The sequence below is a fragment of the Muscardinus avellanarius genome (assembly GCF_963383645.1).
Source record: "Muscardinus avellanarius genome assembly, chromosome: 1".
Lineage (NCBI taxonomy): Eukaryota > Metazoa > Chordata > Mammalia > Rodentia > Gliridae > Muscardinus > Muscardinus avellanarius.
Genome location: NC_137786.1, coordinates 193,385,597 through 193,402,625, shown reverse-complemented (window position 1 = coordinate 193,402,625; position 17,029 = coordinate 193,385,597). Strand labels below are relative to the sequence as shown.

The window sequence follows — 17,029 nt, the reverse complement described above, 5'->3', positions numbered from 1 at the left end:
ATTAAAAACACTTTGTGGCCCCTCCACCACTTTCTGTGGACACTATAAACAACTCAAGTCTCCATGCTCAGGGGCTCACAGGCAGTGTCCTGAGACAGAACAAGGAAAAAGCTCAGTACTTGTCAGGCAGGCCTTTAGGTCTGTAGCGATCGGGGTCTCCACCACTTCGGCCCCATCTGTTGGCTTCCTGGTCAGCCTCGACGTCCTCGTGTCCACGGCCCAAGAATTGCTGGATATTCTCTCTAGCATTGCTAGTCAAGACAGACAGGAAGGAGATTAAACACCAGGGTGATGAGCCACAGCCAGCCCCCCCAATCCTTCCCTTTCTAGGAAATGGCTCCACAGGAGACGAGGAAAGCCAAGGACGGGAGCTAAGACTCTGCCCCTGCCTGGCACCATCCCACGCAGCCCAGGATGGCCAATGAGGCTGGGTGTACAGTGCCAGAGAAGGAGGGTGGGGATGGCTTCATGGCCTCCCTTTCTTTGTGTGGGAGCAGGCCCACGACTCCTCAGCCATACCCTGGCTCTGCTGAAGCCCAGGCCCAGCTCTGGCTGGAGGGAGAGGGGCAGGATGGGCAGGAGGACCAGGGCCCAGCCTGACAGAGGCCTCCTGCAGGGCTCATTCCCTGTGATCCCCACCACAGCCAAGGCCAGGCACCCAGGAATCCATATTACCTGAGCACTTCTGCAGCCCAGGCACCTCCAGGTCCCCTCTGGGAGGCCTCATAGTTCCCCCGAGCATGGAAGTATTTGTCTGAATTTATGTAGTTGGCTTCTCTCATGTCCCTGTAGGCTCGCCACATGTCTCTAGTCCCTGAACCAAAATCAAAAGACACCAAGGAGATCAGATCAGGTGAGCACCAAGACTGTGATGGCACCTTCAAAAGAATCAACTGAGAACACAGCCAACGTCTCAGCCTTAACTCAGTGAGACTCTATTTCAAAACAAAGAATTAAAAAATTGGACTGGGTATCCTCTAAGGTAGAATGTTGCTGGGCTCTATCTCCACTACTGGAAAAAAAATATCTCAGCCTCTGGTGATTACACCCTTGGAAGCCACATCCTCATGGACCTTGCCCTACTCCTCCCTGGTCGGCTAAGAATTCTAATGGCAGTCTTTGGGGCGCACTGTGAGGCCTTTGCCTGACCACTGTGCTGCTGGCACCACCTTACTTCAGTGTAAGATCTGGAAAGGAGAAGGGAGCTGCCAGTGTAGACTAGGACACCTCACATTCAGCGCGATGGCAGAGCTGGAACAGCCAGTTCTGTGTCCAGATCTGTCCTAAGCACTACAGGGTGTTCCCAGAACCCCGGTCTTCTAAGACCTGTCAGGCTGTGGTTCCCCTTCCCCATGTGGACGACCAAATAAATGCACACACATTGAAAATGTCCCCGAAGCCAAAATGTTGTTTCAGCTCCAGAAGTACCGCTCTTGAATGCAGCTGTACAGGTTTAGGGACTGGGAGGAGTGGGGTGTGGACGAGGACAGAGGGTCTGAGCAAACCCCCAATATGCAGCTCTCCTGCCCTGATGCCTCACTTGCAATTGTGGGCTCTGATGTGCATCCCTGGGGTTGAGAGATCTGCCCCTGCTCAGGAGACTCTGCTGATGCTGTGCTTGTGGAGGACACTGGGGTCAGGGACCTCAGCTGTGTTTGCAGGTTCTCATCACCTGGGGAGAGACTGGGAGTCCAGATGCCCAGGCCCCAGCCCAGGCAGCTCCTTGGAGTCCTCAGTGGAGGGAGAAGGGCCCTAGCAGTAGCAGTGGCTATAGCTGCCCAGGGCATTCCTGTGTGCCTGACATTGCTGACAGTGGGACGCAGAGGAGGGGAGCAGACACACCCACCTGGCAAGAATGACTTGATGCACAGCTGGGTGAGAGCCCCTGTCTGCCACCTGCTCTATTGAGTCCAGTTTAAGAAGTGCTCCCCAGAGCACCAGGTGTTCCTGCCGCCAGGGCAGCACCACGGACACAGGGCCCCTCCCTTCACCATGCTCAGGGGGAACCCTAAGACCTTCCCTCCATGGCCTTACCTCCAGCAGCTTGTTTAACGAAGTCCCACCATCCTTCGCTGTTTACTGCCAGGACCAAGGAGCAGAGAATCAGGCCTGTGAACAGCTTCATGGTGCTGAAAAGGAAGGAGAGAGAAAGGATGCACGGTTGGAACTGACCCCTCTCCTTTTGATAGCTGCATCCCAGAGGCTGGTTGCTCGCTTCATTGGTGAGCATTAGGATCTTAGCAGTTCCTTGGAAGCCTTGCAGTAGGACCTCACTGAGAGCCACAGCCTCTCATCTTGACCCCATCGGTCCTGAGCCCATGTGTGTCTAAAGGATCACACGGTGGCACTGATAGAGGACAGCGGAGTTGGGAACAGACTGCAGCTTCACAGGATTCTATAACTCATTTTGCATTACTTCCCCATGCCCAGCACAGGTCACACACGGGCTGAATAAAAATCAGAATCATCATTTCTAAAGGGGATGAGAAAGAGAAAGCAGTAAGATTTTATAAACTCACTCCCTGCAGCCTTCCTCGCCTAATGCCCAGTGGAGCAGAGCTGCCGGTTGCTGGCTGCAGGGAGTGGAGGCTGCTATTTATCCTGAGCCTTCTCCCCTGGCCTCCTGGGCAGGAGGGGAGCCAGGTGCCTGGGAAAGTCCCTCCAGGTCATTTCCTAGAAAAACTGCAATGAAAAATCAGTGTGCTGTAGTGAGTTCTCCATTCCCAGGTCATTTTCCCAAATTGTGCAACCTGGGGACAGGGCATCCCTTTGCTCTGCAAGGGCAGCTCTTTGGGACAGGTGAGCTGGTTTTCTAATCAATCTTGGAGGAACTCAGACAAGGCAATGAACAATGCTATGGAGCCCCAGGATGCTGTAGGGGAGGAGGGACCAGGCCTCCTGCAGCCAGTTATCTTGCCTTCCAAGGCTTGGCCTTAGGATGGGTCTTGCTGGGCCAGATGACAGATGCTTCTGGAAGTATGTCCTTTGAGCTGCTGTCTAAATTTTTTGAGCTTTCAAACGGACAAGCTAGCCTTACCAAGCACACGTGTGCTCTGGAAGGCATCTTACAGCAAGGCATGTGAATATAGTAAGCTCTTACCTCTAAGCTGCCTTAACCTTCCCAGATGGCCTGGCCAGTTAACAAACACATTAGATATGCTGGATACTAACTGGCTCAGTATTGTAAAGGGACATTCTATTTCTCCAACCCAATTCTGAGAACCACATGCTGCAGGACAAGAATTGAGTGCAAGGCTCATATCAATGAAACAGAATAGAATATACAGAAACAAATCCACACACTTAGCCAATTTATTTTTGACAAAGATGTCAAACACTTTTGTGTCCAGCCTAGATGACATAAATCACTGCACACTGTCTAAACACAAATGGAAGAGAAAGGCTGAAGCTGCCTGAAACCAAACACAGTTTGGTGATACCTCCCTTTGCTGGGTCCACTTGCACCAGCCAGAAACTGCTCTGTTTTATTCTCACCTCTCTGCTTGTTCAGTCAACTGTTACTGACATTCTTTCCTGATAGAAATGAGATACAGTCTCTCAAACTCTTAATTTGAATAAGATATCTAGCATAGGGCAGTATAGAGCTATGCCAGCATTTCTTTTGACTTTCTAAGGACATCTGATATGCATTTATGTTCTTTGTAAATCAGAGGTAACTCTGTCCAAAATGACCTTTTCACCAGGGCAACAGACATAAATTTATGAGGAAACTGACAGGAGGTTGAGGGTTCAGAAAAAACAAAGAATGTCTGAAGCCTGGTTGCCTTAACAGATTTTTTTTTAAATACTCTCCTAAAAATCATGTCACTTTATTTATTTATTTATTTATTTACTTTTAGTACTGGGAATAAAACCCAGGGGCATTCTACCCCTGAGCTATAACCCAGCCCTAATTTTTATTCTTTATTTTGAGACAGGGTCTCACTGAGTTGCAAAGGGCCTAAGTAGCTGAGGCTGGCTGCAAACCGTGATCTTCCTGTCTTAGCCTCCTGAATGATGGGATTACAGACGTGTACCACCTTGCCCGGCTCAATGTCACTTTAAAGTGACAACGAAAACAGGTCTGTCTTTTACCCTTTTGTATGTGATGTTCATCCCAACATCTGCTTCTTCTTTTTTTTTTTTTTTTGGTGGTACTGGGGTTCCCGGAAGCCCTTCTACCTTCGGGCTACACTCCCAGACCTATTTTACATTTTTTTATTTGGAAACAGGGTCTCCTAAGCCAGCGCGCGCGGCTGGCTTCGAACCTGCGCGATCCTCCTGTCTCTGCCTCCCAAGCGCGGGGATTACAAGCGTGTGCCACCATGCCCGGCGAACATCTGCTTCTTGACTATATCAAACTATAGGACCTGGGCCCCTTCCATGTGCCACAATGTGTGCAAGCTCGTGCTGTTTATGTTGTGGTGATCAGTAAAAATTTATAACATTGTTGGGTAGCAATGATTTTGAGGATCAGGAATAGCAAGTTTTTGCATGCCACTTATTATCCTGTGAAAACTGTAACCCTTTCCTATCCAATTTCTACAAATATTATCCAAGCTACTCACACTAAGTTTAAAATACACTGAGGACATCTTCCCAACATAAGTCAAATAACAGGCCCATTACCTGATTATTTTATGACTAATGAACTTGCTCATGCATGTTTTTGAGGAAACCACAATAACACTCTAAAGAGTGGACACTAATTCCATTTTCTGTCAATACTGTAGCACGTATGTACTTCCACTTAAAAATAAACCACATTGAAGATACTAAGTGCAAACTATTTCTCCATAACAAAATATGTAATGATTTGGCAATGAAGTAAGTGGGAAAATATGTAATGAAAAATATCAATGCCCAATTTCAAGTCATGGAGTGACAGCTTTCACTATGTGGCCCTCGACATTGTACACACCACGCACAATGGTCTGGAGCTCCGGAAGATGCTACTTTTAGGATATATCCAGAAAATAGGCATCTAATTGAGTTGTATTTACTTTTATTTACCCAGTTTCTTATCATAGAAGACTCAAAGTGAACAAAACATGGGGATAGCAGCCTTGTCTGGTTACTAATCATAATCGACTGTATTTCTATACCTGATGTCACACCCCACCTATGACAGATTCTCCCTACTTCTTATGGGATGGATGAGTCAATGCATGATACAGTCAACAGAGACTGAGAGTTTGAAGACATTTCAGGAAAAAAAGGAAATGTTGTATGGTACCTCATAAATATCTATATTCATATGAAATAGAGATAAGGGAGATAGTCAGCACAGAACCTTCTGCCTACAGCTCATTGGAAGGAAGGCAACAGGGAGGGAAGGGCAGGAAGCATATAGGAAAGACAGACTGACATGGCGAGAAAGTAGTGATGTGCAGCAAAAGCAGGTCAGGTCAGAGAGGCACAGGAAACCCTGGCTTAGCCCACTGGTCAGCGACCAAGCTTGCATTATTTCCTGCTTTGGAGGTCAGTGTGAGATGCTCTGGTCTTAGGGCTGATAATTATGAGCAGGTGGAATGGCCTCCAAAAGCTCATGTGCATTGTGTAGTGAAACCTGGGATGCTTCCCACCCTTGCTCAAAGGGCCTTCATCCACTATCCAAAGATGTTCTAGGGAGAGTGGAAGGAGCCCGCAGAGGAATGGAGGGAGGCAGAGCAGAGCTGTCTTCCAACACAGGAGGACGAGAGACACTTTGAAATGCAGGTTGGGTTTGAAGCTGACCCATAGCATGCAAACGTGGGTGCAGTAGTGCTCCCAGGCCAGGTCAGCCTCTTTTTTTTTTTTTTTTTTGCGGGTCTGGGGATGGACCCAGGGGCATTTGACCTCCGAGCTACACCCCCTGCCCTATTTTTATTCTTTATTTTGAAACCGGGTCTCACTGAGTTGCAGAGGGCCTCACTAAGTAGCTGAGGCTGTCCGCGAACCGTGATCCTCCAGGTCTCAGCCTCCCGAATGCTGGGATTACAAGCGTGCGCCACCACGCCCGGCTTCAGGTCAGCCTCTTGAGGCCAGGAGAAGAATGGGTCTCTCTGGGGAAGGGGCGCTTTGTGTGTCTGTGAGTCCATCTGTGAGTTGCAGCCACCTCATTCCTTCTATGTATAAGGCCACTTCTCCTAGGAATGCCTGGCTGTCAAAGCTGAAGAAAAATTGACCTTCAACCTCTTTCTACCTGATTTTGTATTTTTTTATGCTTTTTCCATGTTTGTTTACAAGGCCAAAGATCGAACCCAGAGCTTTGCACATGCTATGCAAGCGCTCTGTACTGAGGCAAATCCCCACCCCCTCAACTCCTTTCTGAAGAGAAGTAGAGATCATGAAGCTCATTCCAGGACAAGCAGCCAGGACACAGCCCCTTGGCCAGGCTCCTCCTGCTCTAGCCCCTGCCCCCGGACCCTCAACATGTTCTTCTCTGGGCAGCTGTGAACCCCTTGACAGAGAAGGGCTGCTGTGTGGTAATTCCAGGTTGGACGGTTTGGTTGGGAGAATGCCATGGGTCACAATCACCTCAGCTCTGGCAGCAGAAGCCCGGACGTTGTCCCCTGGCCGTCTTGCCAGGCTTCTCTCTGACAGGAGCCCATCAATAAGCCTCAGAATGCCTTGCCAGTAGAGGCCGTGACGCTGAGTTCCCATCACAGATCCTACAATCCAGCCACTTGGACTTTAAGCACAGGACACAGAAGCTTCGGCCACGCCTGGTACTACAGACCTGGTGTGACCCTGGCTCTGCCATGTACTGGCACTGGGAGCGCATGCAGTGCCTGGAGGAGGGCGGGCACTGTCTTAGGGAGAGAATGCAGCGCAGTGCAACAGGGTCTTTGTGTGAAAGGCAGATCCTGCAGAGAAGGGCCACAGAGGTGTTGTACTTCAAATGCTGCCCGTGTTTCTATGCGGTGGGAAGTGCTGATGCTATTCTGGGCCTTGAGAATGTCCTTGAATGACGGGTTCCCTTAGAGTCCGGGATCACTTAAAGACAGGGATATGTTCTGACCAATGCATCACTGTATCACAGTGTTGTACCTTGCGCTCATTCATAGGAGCATGGTGTAGACCTCCTGATAAAATAGACAGACACAGTGACCACGGATGGATGAAGCTACTGTTGGCATAACAGGACATACTGTGTACAATACGCTTAGTGTGTGTGTGTGTGTGTGTGTGTGTGTGTGTGTGTGTGTGTGAATGCTGGGATTACAATCTTGCACCACCACGCCCAGCTCCCATAAGTTTTTAAAATCAATTTTATTGCTCAAGGTGCTTTTACACAACTGTTAAAAGATTGGATGATGTGGAAACTGACATGGTTGCACACACTTGTAATCCCAGTACTTGGGAGGCTGAGACAGGAAGATCTCAGGTTTGTGGTCAGCCTCAGATACTTAGTAAGGCCCTCTGCAACTTAGTAAGACCCTGTTTCAAAATAAAGAATTGAAAATAGGGCTGGGGGTGTAGCTCAGAGGTAGAATGCTCCTGGATTCAACCCCTAGTTCCACAAAAAAGTTTGGATATGTACCGCAGAGGTAGAGTGCCCCTGGGTTCAATCCCCAATACCAGAAACACATGCAAAAAAAAAAAAAAAACCTATATTGAGATTATGTAAAATAAATGATAGATATTTAAAGCATTTGGTAGGATGAGTTTCTTTCAGAGCTGGGAAGTTGGATGATGTTTGATAAATGTGTAAACTTAACTACATTATGCCAATGAAGAAAGAGAATATTTCTATCATCCCAAAAGTATTCTTATTTTTATTTTATGATTTTAATATACTTATATTGGTGCTTTGTCATAACACATTATAATGAGATTGAGAGTGATAAAAAAAAAACCCACATGCACACAACACTGGGCGTGTTTCCCTCCAGATCACACCCGGCTCCCTGCCCCACCAACATAATACTAAAACTGGTATATATAACTTCATAATTGAACACACCATCATTTCAACTCTTTTCTTCGTTAAGTCCTCCCTTTCACCTTCCCACCTCCCTCCCCAAACCCCCTTACACCATCCCACTAGCATCGCACCTCATTTAGGTGATAGAAACTTTTTTAGCTCCAATATATTTTATGGGTATTGTTGACCGGAATATCATTACGTGGCTTGTGACTATAATTATCCATTTGTGAACTATTCATCGAGGACCTTTACAGAACAGTGAATGGGCTAGGTACTGGGGAGACATGGGCTTCAAACCCTGCCTGTGACTTCAAAAGCTGAGACTTGTAATTGGGGAATAATAATAACAAAAGCATAGGAGAAATTTCTTACTCATTGGACGGTCAAATCTGTGAGATTCCAATGAATAAACAGAGAAGGCCAAGTGTAGAGAAATTAGAGCTCAGGAAAAGAGGAAGCAAGGCATCATGAATGGTCCTAAGATCTTGTCTCCCTCGAGATCAACAATCCCAGGTGCTCAGTCTCTTCTGGTCCCCTTAATGTAAATAAGATGCCTGGACTCTCCGGGGCTCCTGCCCCTTTCCTCACTGCACTCACACACGAGCTGCCAATCCTGCAGCAGGGAGGACACCGGAACAGACTTCCCTCTGGTTCCTCTCCCTAGGAAACTAGCCATCAGGAATGTGAGAGGACTCCCCTAAGGACATGGACTCCTGAGTCTGCTGTGTTGTGTCTTCTTCAAAGCCCGCACCCCACATAGGAGCAATTTCCTCCTAGTGAGAGCTTCTAGGTTGCAATGTGCAGGCACCAGCAGACCCCAAGCACAAGCGCACACTTACTCCTGGTCTCCTGTCCCAGAGGCTTTAAGCCTCTGCAGCCTGCTGGGCTTTACCTGATGAAAACGAGTCAGGCAGAGGACCTCAGATGAGCATGGTGGGATTCTGTCCCAGACCTCCATGGGCAAAGGTCCTGGCCACCCTGGAGTCTGGATAAGAGAGTACAAAACGGACTACAAAACAGCTCTGTGTTGTGCTACGAATACTTTATTGTCTGTCTCTTCAAACACTTGCAAAGGAAATAGTAAATTACAGCTGTCTCAAAATCTAGAACTTCGCAGGAAATTGTACACAATTGGTGAAACAAAGAATTCACCTGAGAAAGAGAAAGTTTTCAGGTCCCAAGAATTTTTCTTGAGTTTTGTGTAAATGCAATTAATAAAATAATAAAAAGTACGTCTTATGCACCATCACTAAATCTCTGAACTCGTAGGCTATTCACATATCCAAAACTATACGAATATTTTGCAATATTCAAAAAATATAAAAAAGAGCTGGGCATGGTGGCATACGCTTATAATCCCCGTGCTTGGGAGGTGGAGACAGGAGGATTGCACAGTTTCGAAGTCAGCCTCGCTGACTTAAGAGACCCTGTTTTCAAATAAAAAAAATATAAAATAGGTCTGGGAGTGTAGCCCGGAGGTAGAAGGGGTTTCAGGAACCCTAGTACCAGCAAAAAATAAATAAATAAAATAAATAAAAAATAAAAAAAAGATTGTTCAACGTGGTGGAGCATGCTTGTAATCCAATAATTTAGGAGGCTGAGACAGGAGGATTACACAGGTTTGAAGCCAGCCTCAGCTACTTAGTGAGGCTCTCAGCAACTTAGTGAGATGCTGTTTCCAAATAAAATATAAAATAGGTCTGGGAGTATAGCCTGGAGGTAGAAAAACCCCTGGATTCCACCCCCAGTACCACAATAAAATACAATAATATAAAAAAATTTTGATCATAGATGAACAACAAAATATTTGCCACAAAGGAACTTCATCGCTGATTTTCTTGATAGACTAACAGGAATGTTCTGGAAACTTTTTCATGTTCTCCTTGTGAGTTACTGTCATTTTGTGGATTTCTCTGTATTTAGTTTTGTTGTTGTGGTTTTGCTGTCTTTTTTTTAGTACTGGGGTTGGAACCCAGGGGCATTATACCTCAGAGATACACCTCCACCCCTATTTTTTAGTCTCTTTATTTATTGAAACAGTGTCTCACTGAGTTGCAAAGGGCCTTGCTAAGTAGCTGAGGCTGTCCCCAAACCGTGATCCTCCAGTCTCAGCCTCCCAAAGACAGGGATTACAAGGGTGTGCCACCATGCCCAGCTAGGTTTTTCATAATCAATCAATTTCATTTCATTACCATTATATTCACTCAAAAACAAAAGTTATTTGGATCAAGTTTCAATAGTGACAGAGCTGAAAAATCTCCTTCTCTACTGACTCCTTCCTATTCTCCTTGAGACACATCACCTTTCCTGTCTGGGTAACGTCAAGCCGATGGCGGCACCGTTGTGGAGCAAAGGTTACACAGATGCTCCCCACAATGAACAGCACAGGCCAGCTAGGATCAGGGAACTTCCACTCCACCGTGGTATCTAGAGGCGCTACGATGGCAGGCTGAAATCTTTTTTTTTTTTTTTTTTTTTTTTTTTTTAGCAAACTGAATACTGAAGAAATATTTGTCTGTACAAATTGGTTTTGATGAACTACTAGTTACTTGTTATAGTGAATCATTGAGGTTTTCATTGAAGGAATATGCCTTTCTCATACTGCCATTTAGTGTTTTATTTCCCCACTCCTCAAAGTACAGAAATAACTTCTGGAAGTCATGAGATACAGATATTCATAAACATTATGCAATCTACAGTTGAGGTACCTGGACAAACTGTACCATCTCTGTATTAAAATGCCCTTTAAAATTACTTCCTGGTTTCTGCCTGCTGACTGAACACTTGGCTGGTAAAGAGAAGTTTTGCTGTCCAGACAACATTACCAACACTTATAAAAAAAAAAAAGAAATTGGGTTTGAGCCGAGCATGGTGACACACGCTTGTAATCGCAGCTTTGGGGAGGCTGAGACAGCAGGATCATGGTTTGAGGAGAGCCTCAGCTACTTAGTGAGGCCCTTTGCGACCCTGTTTCAAAATAATGAATAAAAAAGGGCTGAGCCGGGAGTCGTGGCGCACGCTTGTAAACCCCCCCCTCTTTTTTTTTTTTTTTTTTGGTGGTACTAGGGTTCCTGGAAGCCCTTCTACCTCCGGGCTCCACTCCCAGACCTATTTTATATTTTTGAAACAGGGTCTCTTACGCCAGCACGGCTGGCTTTGAACCTGCGCTGGCTTTGAACCTGCGCGATCCTCCTGTCTCTGCCTGCGGGGATTACAAGCGTGAGCCACCAGGCCCGGCCACCCCCACCCCCCACTCTTGAGAGGCTGAGACAGGAGTATCACGCAGGTTTGAAGCCAGCCTCAGCTGGCTTAAGAGAGCCTGTTTCTAAATAAAATATAAAATAGGTCTGGGAATGTAGCCTGGAGGTAGAAGGTCCCTGGGTTCCATCCCCAGTACCACCAAAAAAAAAAAAAAAAAAAAAAAAAAAAAAGAAAAGAAAAGAAAAGAAAAAGAAAAAGAAGGATGGGGTGTTGCTCGGATGTAGAATGCTCTTGGTTTCCATTCCCAGTACCACAAAAAAAAAAAAAAAGAAATAAAAAGAAAAAAAAGTTAAAAGCACCATCAGGATAAACAGATTTAATTATGATGGCCTGAGCTACATTCTGTTTTAGGTGCTAAGAGAGAATCTCTAGAAAAGCTGTAGAATCATGTACTTTGTTATTCTTCAAGAGAAACTGGACAGGTTTAATGATATCTGTTTACCTCCCAGGGTTCTAGGAGTTCTAGTAATTAATTAATTGATAGGACTATTTAAGAAAAAAAAAAACCTAAAGCAGACCTTATATCAACATATACAGAATAGGTAGATGTTTTTAAAATTACATGATAAATGTAAACTGTAAAATCAAATGGACTCATAAGAGTACACCTATTTTATGTTACATTACAAAAAAAAAAAAAAAAAAAACAACAACTGTAGAGTCAGGCATGGTGGCTCATGCTTGTAATCCCTGTGCTTGGGAGGCAGAGACAGGAGTATCACGCAGGTTTGAAGTCAGCCGCGCTGGCTTAATAGACCCTGTTTCCAAATAAAAATATAAAATAGATCTGGGAGTAAAGCCCGGAGGTAGAAGGGCTTCCAGGAACCCCAGTACCACCAAAACAACAACAACAATAATAACAACAACAATAACAACAACAACAACAACAACAACAAAACCCTGTAGACTACAAACTGTGCTTGCTTACCATAACATTTTACCTGGGAAAGCTGATGAGTGAGATTTCTTGCAAGTATTTATTGCATGATACAAAACAATTATGTACAAACTGCAAGGTCCCTAAAGTAGCAGTTAAGAGTTTATATACAGAAAGATGTCCCTATCTGACCAAATATCCAAGAGATGGAATTTCCCAGAGTTTATAACACAGAACAATAACCTCCACAGGCCCCTCTTCCATGGCTTTCTTCCATGTATGAGTTTGACTACTTTATTCTGGTTCTCACTCTCCCACAGTCCGGGTGTCTGAATGATCTTTTCAACAAGTTCCTCAGAGGTACATGGACACCATTGCAGGCTTTTGCATTTGCCTCTATGAATAACACGGGATGCTTTCCTGCAGATTACAGGCCTTCATTTCTATCGACTTCACGATTTTCCTTATCAATTTTATTTCCAACTAGCATGTTGACTATGTCATTCCTGGTATAATATGTTTCCAACTCATGTAACCAATTATCCAGTTTAACAACGGTGTTTCTTCTTATGACATAGTAATCTAATATAACACCCTGTGTACCTCTATAATAGCTGGGAGTTAATGTTCTACACCTCTCTTGACCAGCAGTATCCCATTTTGCTAGTTTAGCCTTATTTCCATCCATGAAATTGTTTTCACTTTAAAGTCAACACCTATTGTTGTTGCAAGTTCTGGATCAGGTGTGAGGTCTGGAAAGAAGAAGGAAGCTGCCACTGTGTGTCCAATGCTGAACAATAACTGATAAAGAGAAGTTTCCCCATCATGCCTGCTCTTCAGGACACCACATCCATTTTGAGGCAGGTAAGGTACAGAGAGGGTCAGGAAATATTCACAAGGGCCACGGCCTCACAGCATCCCTGAGCCTTAAAACAGGACAGTGAATGGAGAGGAAGACTTTGCTGCTCGGGCTTGTCTTAGACAGAATGCACAGATATTGGCGATCACTGGCTCTGTAGTGACAACTGAGAACTGAGCTGAAGATCCAGGTGGCCTGCAGGCGCAGTGCAGACTCCAGGGTCAGGCCTCCTGTGGCTGTGTGCCCTTCTCCAGAAGCTGAGGCCTCTGAGGACAAGGGCCCCAGGAAAAGAAAACAATAGGACACACCTAACAGGGCCTGAGGAGACCCACACATGGAAAGGCCTGGGAAGAGCATCATGGAGGCACAGGGGCTGGGGAGGGAGGAGGAGGGTCTGGCTGCAGAAGGGTCAGGGCCGGTGCCTCTCCTGAGTGACTGTTGACATCATATTCTTACACACTCACACCCAGGCTGGATCTTCACGGTGTTGTTTCTTGTTCAACCTTTTTGTATCAAACAGGCACCACTAATGGAAAATAAATAACACAGTGGCTACAAATCCAATCTCCAGTGCATTTATTAAAAGTGCATTTATTAAAACACTTTGTGGGCCCTCCACCATTTTCTGTAGACACTGGTAACAACTCCAGTCTCTGTGCTCAGGGGCTCACAGATAGTGCACTGAGCCACGGTGAGGAGGAAGCTCAGTACCTGTCAGGCAGGCCTTTAGGTCTGTAGCGATTGGGGTCTCCACCACTTCGGCCCCATCTGTTGGCTTCCTGGTCAGCTTCGGCGTCCTCATGTCCACGGCCAAATAATTGCTGAATATTCTCTCTGGTATTACTAGTCAAGGCAGACAGAAAGGTGATTGATTAATCAATCACCATGGTGATGAGCCACAGCCAGCCCTCCCAATCTTTCCCTTTCTAGGAAATGGCTCCACAGGAGGCCAGAAAGGCCAAGGAAGGGGCTAAGACTCTGCCCCTGCCTGGCACCATCCCACTCAGCCCAGGCTGGACAATGAGGCTGGGTGAACAGCGCCAGAGAGGGAGGGTCAAGATGGCTCCATGGCCTCCCTTTCTCTGTGTGGGAGCAGGCTCATGACTCCTTAGCTATCCCCTGGCTCTGCAGAAGCCCACACCCTACATGGCTGGAGGGAGAGGGACAAGATGGGCAGGAGGACTAGGGCCCAGCCTGACAGAGGCCTCCTGCAGGGCTCATTCTCTGTGATCCCCACCACAGCCAAGAACAGGCATCCAGGAATCCATGTTACCTGATCACTTCTGCAGCCCAGACACCCCCAGGTCCCCTCTGGGCAGCATCATAGTTCCCCCGAGCATGGAAGTATTTGTCTGAATTTATGAAGTTGGCTTCTCTCATGTCCCTGTAGGCTTGCCACATGTCTCTAGTCCCTGAACCAAAATCAAAAGACACCAAGGAGATCAGATGAGGTGAGCACCAAGACTGTGATGGTACCTTCAAAAGAATCCACTGAGAACACAGCCAGGGCCTCAGCTTGAACTCAGTGAGACCCTGTTTCAAAATAAAGAATAAAAAATAGGGCTGGGAGTGTTCTCAGAGGCAGAATGCCCTGGGCTCTATCCCCACTACTGAAAAACAAACAAATAAAAACTCAGCCTGTGGTCCTTGTACTCTCAGAATCCTCATCTTTTTCTTTTTTCTCTTTTCTTTCTTTTTTATTTTATTTTTGCAGTACTAAGGATAGAACCGAGGGGCATTCTCCCTCTGAGGTACACCTCCATCATTATTTTTTATTCTTTATTTTGAAACAGGGTCTCACTGAGTTGCAGAAGACCTCACTACGTAGCTGAGGCTGTCCACAAACCACGATCCTCCTGTCTCAGCCTCCCAAATGCTGGGATCACAAGCGTGTACCACCACATCCGGCTAGAAGCCACATCTTCATGGACCTTTGCCTACTCTCCCTGGTCTGCGAGGAACTCTAATGGCAGCCATTGGGGGGCCCTGTGCAGCTTTACCTAACCACTGTGCTGCCGAGCGCCACCTTTCTTCGGTGTGAGATCTGGAAAGGAGAAAGGAGCTGCTACTGTAGACTAGGACGCCTCGTGTTCAGCACGATGGCAGAGCTGGAGCAGCCGGTTCTGTGTCCAGGGCTGTCCTGAGCACTGCGGGGTGTTCCCAGAACCCCAGGCCTCAGCCACCTGTCAAGCTGTGGTGTCCCTTCCCCAAGTAGACAACCAAACAGGTGGGCACAGATTGAAAATGTCCCAGAACCAGAATGTTGTCTCAGCTCCAGAAGCACTGCTCTGGAATGCAGCTGCACAGGATTAGGGACTGGGAGGAGTGGGGTGTGGAGGAGGACAGAGGGTCTGAGCAGGCTCCAGACAGCCAGCTCTCCTGCCCTGATGCCTCACGTGCAACTGTGGGCTCTGAATACGCGTCCCTGGGGTTGAGAGATCTTTCCTTGCTCAGGAGACTCTGCTGACGCTGTGCTTGTGGAGGCAACACTGGGGTCAGGCTCTCAGCTGTGCTTGCAGGTTCTCATCACCTGGGGAGAGACTGGGAGTCCAGATGCCCAGGACCCAGCCTAGGCAGCTCCTCGGAGTCCTCAGTGGAGGGAGAAGGGCCCTAGCAGTAGCAGTGGCTATAGCTGCCCAGGGCATTCCTGTGTGCCTGACATTGCTGACAGTGGGGCTCAGAGGAGGGGAGCAGACACAGACACCTGGCAAGATTGGCTTGGTGCACAGCTGGGTGAGAGCCCCTGTCTGCCACCTGCTCTATTGAGTCCAGTTTAAGAAGTGCTCCCCAGAGCACCAGGTGTTCCTGCCACCAGGACAGCACCAGGGAGACAGCACCCCTCCCTTCACCATGCTGAGAGGGAACCCCCAGACCTTCCTTCCATGGCCTTACCTCCAGCGGCTTCTGTCACGAAGGACCACCATCCGCTGTTTACTCCCAGGACCAAGGAGCAGAAAATCAGGCCTGTGAACAGCTTCATGGTGCTGAAAAGGAAGGAGAGAGAAAGGATGCACGGTTGGAACTGACCCCTCTCCTTTTGACAGCTGCATCCCAGAGGCTGGTTGCTCGCTTCCTTGGTGAGCATTAGGATCTTAGCAGTTCCTTGGAAGCCTTGCAGTAGGACCTCACTGAGAGCCACAGCCTCTCATCTTGACCCCATCAGTGCTGAGCCCATGTGTGTCTAAAGGACATCACAGTGGCACTGATAGAGGACAGCGGAGTTGGGAGCAGACTGCAGCTTCACAGAAGTCTATAACTCATTTTCAATTACTTCCCCATGCCCAGCACAAATCACACATGGAATGAGTAAAAATCAGAATCATTATTTCTAAAGGCGATGAGAAAGAGAAAATAGTCAAATTTTATAAACTCACTCCCTGCAGCCTTTCTCGCCTGATGCTCAATGGAACAGAGCTGCTGGTCGCTGGCTGCAGGGAGTGGAGGCTGCTATTTATCCTGAGCCTTCTCCCCTGGCCTCCTGGGCAGGAGGGAAGCCAGGTGCCTGGGAAAGTCCCTCCAGGTCATTTCCTAGAAAAAGTGCAATGGAAAAACCACTGCGCTGTTGTGAGCTCTCCATTCCTAGGTCATTTTCCCAAATTGTGCAACCTGGGGACAGGGCATCTCTTTGCTGTGCACGGCCAGCTCTTTGGGTCAGGTGAGCTTGTCTGTTGGTCAATCATGGGGGAGCTCAAATGGGGAGAGGCAGGTAATTAGCCCCGCTATGGAACCCCAGGATGCTTTAGGGGAAGAGGGACCAGGTCTCCTGCAGCCAGCACCTTGCCTTTCCAGGCTTTGTCTTAGAAGGAGCCTTGTTGGGCCTGATGATAGATTCTTCAGAAATTGAGCCCTTTGAGCTCCTGTCTAAACTCTTTGAGCTTCCAACCTGACAGGCTTGCCTCATCAACACACACCTGTCCCAGCATGCCATGTGAACATACGGAGCTCTCACCTCTAAGGTGCCTAAATCTCCTGCCCAGCTGACTGCGCTAATTAACAGATATATTCGTTAGGCTGGCTCCTGAGTGGGCCAATGTAGTAAAGCGACATTTTAGTTCCCCAGACAAAATCTGGAGAGCCAGAGTGTGGGAGGAAAGCATTTGGGCACGAGAACTGAAGGGTA

General features: G+C 47.2%; 2 protein-coding genes and 1 pseudogene across 3 annotated transcripts; all 3 read right to left on the bottom strand.

The window, feature by feature from the left end:
* Positions 1–112: 112 nt before the first annotated feature.
* LOC308276047 (serum amyloid A-2 protein-like) lies at positions 113–2,125 on the bottom strand (the record flags this gene model as incomplete). The annotated part of the gene is made up of 3 exons (XM_080714650.1): positions 113–251; positions 676–814; positions 2,035–2,125. The coding sequence occupies 3 exons, from the start codon at positions 2,123–2,125 to the stop codon at positions 113–115; spliced, it is 369 nt and encodes a 122-aa protein (XP_080570776.1).
* A 10,108-nt stretch (positions 2,126–12,233) lies between these two features.
* Positions 12,234–13,269, bottom strand: LOC308259370 (ras-related protein Rab-18-like; annotated as a pseudogene). The gene is made up of 3 exons: positions 13,218–13,269; positions 12,514–12,802; positions 12,234–12,446 (listed from the first exon to the last, which is right to left on the bottom strand). The product of its transcript is annotated as a ras-related protein Rab-18-like (transcript).
* A 344-nt stretch (positions 13,270–13,613) lies between these two features.
* LOC308266299 (serum amyloid A-5 protein-like) lies at positions 13,614–15,889 on the bottom strand (the record flags this gene model as incomplete). The annotated part of the gene is made up of 3 exons (XM_080700464.1): positions 13,614–13,752; positions 14,183–14,321; positions 15,802–15,889. 3 exons carry the CDS (start codon positions 15,887–15,889, stop codon positions 13,614–13,616), a joined length of 366 nt encoding a protein of 121 aa, XP_080556590.1.
* Positions 15,890–17,029: the final 1,140 nt, after the last annotated feature.